The sequence below is a fragment of the Xenopus laevis genome, chromosome 4S (assembly GCF_017654675.1).
Source record: "Xenopus laevis strain J_2021 chromosome 4S, Xenopus_laevis_v10.1, whole genome shotgun sequence".
Classification (NCBI taxonomy): domain Eukaryota; kingdom Metazoa; phylum Chordata; class Amphibia; order Anura; family Pipidae; genus Xenopus; species Xenopus laevis.
Genome location: NC_054378.1, coordinates 30,201,010 through 30,206,650, shown reverse-complemented (window position 1 = coordinate 30,206,650; position 5,641 = coordinate 30,201,010). Strand labels below are relative to the sequence as shown.

The following is a 5,641-nucleotide window of genomic DNA, read 5'->3' as shown; positions in this document are numbered from 1 at the left end:
AATAAAAAGATTGTAAAGAACAAGTCCAGTGTAGAACTTGTTAATGCTGTGAAATATGATATACAGTATATCTGTTAACTAAACTGAGCATAACACCATGTATAAAATGCTTTGTTTAAACTAACTGCCAGCATTCACAGACACTGTTTACTGTTTAACTGGGCTCAGTAGGTAGCACTTCTGCCTTAAAGCACTGGGGTCCTGAGTTTGATACTGACGTAGGCATCTGCAAGGTGTTTGCATATTCTCCCAAATATAATCCGAATCATTTTTGGTTTTTTGATCTGAAAAATTCTTAGGGGGTTATTTACTAAACTCCGAATGCAAAAATCATAAATCATTTTTTTTTTAAAAAAATTACGAATTTTTCAGAATTTATTAAACCCTGAGGATGGAAAGTCTGAATCTGAAAATCTGGCATCTCAGACCTGTCAAGGTTGCATATAATCAATGGGAGTAGTCAATGATTTTTTGATGTGCGCTTGGTTTTGTGCAATACCCTGAAGTTTTCTGAGTTTTCAGGTGACAATTCAGAAAAAAAACATGAAAATTGGATGGAAAAATCTGAAAAAAACATGTGATAATAAATAAGTGTAAAAAACCTGAGCGGATTTGATCGGAGTTTGTAGCAGAAAATATTGAGATACATTCGGACTTTGATAAATAACCTCCTTACTATTCAAGTTTTTTCCAGATTTTATTGAGTCTTTTCCTGCACTGATTTTTTTTTAGCTATTTTATTGAAATACACAGGAGATGGACCACCTTTCGGCACAGCACAATATTTTAGAACATATTCTGATGTACAAAAAACAGAGCTGTATTCTAGTTAATTCAAATATAATTTTTAGCATTATTTTTATTTTAAAAAAGTACTGCATTGTCTGTTTTGTATGCCCTTGCAGATTGCATATAGATGGTTCACAGCCCAAAGGCAGTTACAGTGGTGAGTATTTAGATACAGTACATAAAGGATAAGGAAGTTGTTGTGGGATACAGTTGTCAGTCCTTTATGGCTACTTTAACACAACCGCTTTTGAAAGTGAAAAAAGGGTAAACAAAATGTGTAAATAATTTGGAAAAATGTCTTAATATTTTAAAATACATATACTTGGCAAATGATAATTCTGCTAGATATATACTGTATGCTTTGTACAGGTTGTGAAGACACAATGTTCAACACAGTCCTGTTGTGTGTGGCTATGATACAGACAATCCAAGCATCTCTCACTTCAGAAACCAGTAATGAAAGGCTCCAAGTACTGAGCTCTGGCATGAGCAATGGCAGATATAACTATCCAAGCTTGCTGCGCAAAATGAAAGAGACTGCAATGGAAGTGCCAGGTATTAAGCAAGTGAATAATGTTATAAAATTACTGAATGGAAATAAATATTAGCTGAAAAGACAATCCATTTATTTCTTACAGACTGAGATGAACAGAAAATGGCCCTAAGCAGTGTAGTATAGTAGTAGTAACTACATACATACAGAGAAGGATTGTTCTGTGCTCACTATATGCAAATGCACTCATAAATGAATGGCTAAGTGATGAAGAATATACACTATTTAGAAATACATAAGTGCTATTTTTTTATTAAGTAATCAATAATTTAGTGAACAATTGATCATTATTTCACAATTTAGAATTTTCATAGTTTTCTGTGGGAACTAGGAACAAGCAATTGAATGAGGAGACAATCAAGAAGGCTTATAACAAAAGGAGGAAGGGAGTTTTCAATTGAAAATTCTGTCACTACCTACTTTTTACTATGTATGTAAAAACATGTGAAATGTAACCCAATCCCTTCCTCATGTGTCCCAATTGCTTCCTCAGTGATACCTGAGGAAGGGATTGGATTACATACCTCCTCAAAATATTCTGTGCAGGTGTAAATATGGTGGCATGCTTATTTCATAAAGCAACCCTTCACTCTTGTGTTTAAGCAGTTAAACAGTTCTTTGGAGGGGGGGCACAGTAGCAGCACTGCGCCCATCCAGATCCTTACTGTGTACTGCATACAAGGAGAAAGCATGCATACAATTATATTCTGCACTGTGTTCAATCTAATACCTCTGGCAATGTTTTACTAAGTAGTCTCCATTGTTACCACTCATTAAACATTCCTGAGGGGTGAAAAATGAGCCCTTTAGGGTTCAAAGTACTATTCCACAGCCATCTACCTGATGGATTCTCATGGGAAGAAGTAATCTGTGAATACCATTTTTGGGGCTTTGTATCCCTTTCTAACACCTACATACTTGCACATACTTCAAATATCTTCAGTGAAGAAGGGCTCTTTATAGCCACAAGTGTTTTCAACTGTTCCTTACCTGGTGGTACTTTTATGCAGTGATATAGATTAGGTTATATGATAATCTATTGTTTCTAGCACGTGGAAACAATGTGGAAACAAAGACACAAACTTTCAACTTGATTTTTGGCATAAGATTGAGAATGATCAGAGCTATACTTTCAACTTTAACCCATTTACATTGGAAATCCTTGGTCCTACATAGCAGTTTCTTGGTATGCCATTTAAATATCAAGTTTGCCTTTTTACTGTAACAATGTTCTGTAACCTTGTTTAGTAACATTGTTTTTGGCTTTTGAATAAAAAGCGTAATCAAATCTGTTACAGGGAATTTGGCTAGAAGTGAATTTCTGAAACTGGACTCAAGAGCAGAGGAAGAAGACTTGATAGAGGATTACAGCCTACTTGACCCAAGGGTAGGTAGCCCTATTGTTATGAAAAGATCTACCTTCTCTGCATTTTGTATTAACTACTATACTGTATATAAGAAGATATTCATTATACAAACAATTGCCCTATTGGCTGTACGACTGAGTACTTTAGAAGTGTATGGCAATATACTGTAGTCCCTCTGGACCCAACAAGTGGTTCTAAATGGAAGAAGAAATTAGGATTGTCCAAAACTTCCTACCATAACAACACAGGACAACCAAGATTAATGGGACTACAGAACTGACTGACAAGAACAAGAAGCCCACCACTTTATTTTCCCAGATGATCAAGCTGTAGCACTGAAATTGGGCACATTTCCCTGACAATTAATTTGCAGGCTGGTCAATTTAGCTCCTATATTATGGTTATATAGCTTCTGTTTTGTTATGTATAGGTATTTTCATACCTATGAAGAGAAATAAATAAAGCCCTAGACATATGTGCTAGAACAGTAAGGAGCCCAAATTGTTTACCTTGGTGCTCAGTTACAGAGACTGGGGCCTAACTGTGCCTTGTGCTATGCTTTCATAAATTGACATGGCAAAAACACTAAGAAGAAACACACACATAGAGACAGGAGAAAGCCATCTAACACCTGGGGTAGGTATTTTCGTCCAAAAACTTGCTTGTGGGAAAAAACATATAGTTTGATTTGAAAAAAAAGACAAACATTCAAGAGGATTTTGAAAACACCCCGAAAATAAGACATATATAAATTGGGTACCTGGTATTGGCCCATGTATGGCTAACTTTACACAGCTTGCACAAAAATGCCTAAATCCCCTAACACACACCATGCAATGGGCAAGTGGTAAGTACAGAGCTCCCTTGCACATTGGTGCTCCCTAGCCTGCACATCAGAATATCATATAAGACCCAGTGGCGGATTAACAGTATGTTAGGCCCCTAGGCTACCCCTTTCTCCTGGTCCCCTTCCGGCTCTGCCAGCCTACCCGAACCTGCCCCGCCTCCATGCAGAGCTCAGACAGAGTCCATAACAGGGCCGGATTTGTATTCCCAGTGCCCTTAGGCCAACTACAGTTTTTCTGCTCCGTCCCCCCCCCCGTGTGCGAGCACGCATTCACACACTTCCCTTGAACCTATCTGCACTGAGGAAACTTTAGGCAATTTTCCATGTGTGCAGTCCTCTGTGCATTTGCAGATGGTGTGGCTGGGAACATGACAAGGAACTCAAGTCGGAGTGCGCCTATGCCTCCTCATGGGTCCCACAGCACTGTGGGCACCTAGGCTATTGCCCAGGTTAGCCTAGGCATTAATCCGCCCCTGAAGCTAGGCAACATAAGCTGGCAGCACAAAGACCAGTGCCTAAGGGAGTGTCTGCATTGAGACAGGTTTCAAAGTACACAAAATATGGCTCTTTACCTCCTTTTTACACTCTGCCTTGCCATTAATTAATGACCCTATACCAATAACTATGCAAAGATTGAATTATTATATATATAATTTGAATTTTATATCTGCAACATTTTCAAGAGTCATTAACATAGATTCAACACAACCAAATTACAAATAGTTTATATTGTTACTCTAGGATGTCACTTCATTATGTAAAAGCTCTGCTACATTAATCAGACTATTGTATTAAATAAGTGGGTACTTTAAAATAATTATGGCTGTTTGTGTAGATTTTTACAGTCTACTTTAGCTTGTGGTATTTTTATGCACATAATACAAAATTATATGATTTTGCCAGGCTTTGTCACTAGAAGTATCTTTAAGAGAAGAGCGTTCACCCAGAAGATGTGTTCAACTACTGGAGTCTTGTGTTGGACATCTGCCGTGTTGCAGTCCTTGTGCTACCTGTTACTGCCGATTCTTTAATGCATTCTGTTACTGCAGAAAAACCAGCACCAACTGCCATCATGGAAAGAATTAGTTATGAGAATATTTTTAGCAAACCGCAGAGCCCTTAGATGTCACAATATTATTACTGCCTTGTATATAAATCTTAATTTACTGTTGTAGTTTTGTTAATTGCTATCTTAATGCCAAATATAAATAACACGTTCATTAAATTCTTCACTGTTGGTCTATTTATTTCGTTTCCTACATTTACCTATGAAGATAGTGTAGTGGAAGACAATCTAAGTCAAAACAGATCAAGGTAATAGTCAATATTATTCACCTATATAATTCACAAATATAGTTATATATCCACTGACATACAGTACAAATAATGTACTGGTCTGTGCAATAAGGGAGAAAAAAAGCAAGATTATTATTGTTGATATTTTTAATAACTGTAGTTGATTGTGTAGTTTTGCATTCTGTTTTAATAAAATCACATATTTTAAAACTAACACGGTTTGGTCTTATTTTTTTTATTTATAAAGACATATACTCTATAAAAGGCTAAACTAGCAGACCTGTGTGTTGCACAACATTATTATTATACTTTCACTTCTAGACTGTATAGATATATACAATTACAAGCACAGTAACTGCACTAAATGAGGCAGAATTGCACCATAATAAATTTGCTTATTTCCTGCCTACAGTTAGTAGATGAGCCCATTGATTTTATGCAACCTCGGCAGGTCTGAGGTGCCAGATTTTCAGATTCTGACTTTTTCCATCCTCGGGGTATAATAAATCCCGAAAAAATTCAGACTTTATAGTAAAAAACATTTTTTTTTTGTGTTTTTGGCATTCAGACTTTAATAAATAACCCCCCCCTAGTGTAAATGGAAAAATAATATAGTGAATAATGTACCCCCCATTGTAAAATATAGGAATATTTATATGGTCATGGAACTCCAAGGTGATGTAACAACTCACCTTGGTGGTCTAGTGGTTTGGCGGGGACACTCGCCTAGCCGCTCCTCTTCTTCCTGTGTGCCGGTTTCTTAGGGTGCGCATGGCGCGCAACGGCGCA

The 5,641-nt window shown here is 36.9% G+C and overlaps 1 protein-coding gene across 1 annotated transcript; it reads left to right on the top strand.

Annotated features, from left to right (window-relative positions):
* Positions 1-1,162: 1,162 nt before the first annotated feature.
* Positions 1,163-4,642, top strand: agrp.S (agouti related neuropeptide S homeolog). Its single transcript, XM_018260439.2, has 3 exons — positions 1,163-1,344; positions 2,641-2,729; positions 4,460-4,642. Exons 1-3 carry the CDS (start codon positions 1,173-1,175, stop codon positions 4,640-4,642), a joined length of 444 nt encoding a protein of 147 aa, XP_018115928.1. The 5' UTR covers positions 1,163-1,172.
* The last annotated feature ends 999 nt before the right edge of the window (positions 4,643-5,641 follow it).

What these genes read in the sequence shown, in the direction of transcription:
- agrp.S (XM_018260439.2), top strand. Translation starts at nt 1,173, where the DNA reads ATGTTCAACACAGTCCTGTTGTGTGTGGCTATGATACAGACAATCCAA. An exon ending in GACTGCAATGGAAGTGCCAG is followed by an intron (nt 1,345 to 2,640) that starts GTATTAAGCAAG and finishes AATCTGTTACAG; the next exon opens with GGAATTTGGCTAGAAGTGAA. An exon ending in ACAGCCTACTTGACCCAAGG is followed by an intron (nt 2,730 to 4,459) that starts GTAGGTAGCCCT and finishes TGATTTTGCCAG; the next exon opens with GCTTTGTCACTAGAAGTATC.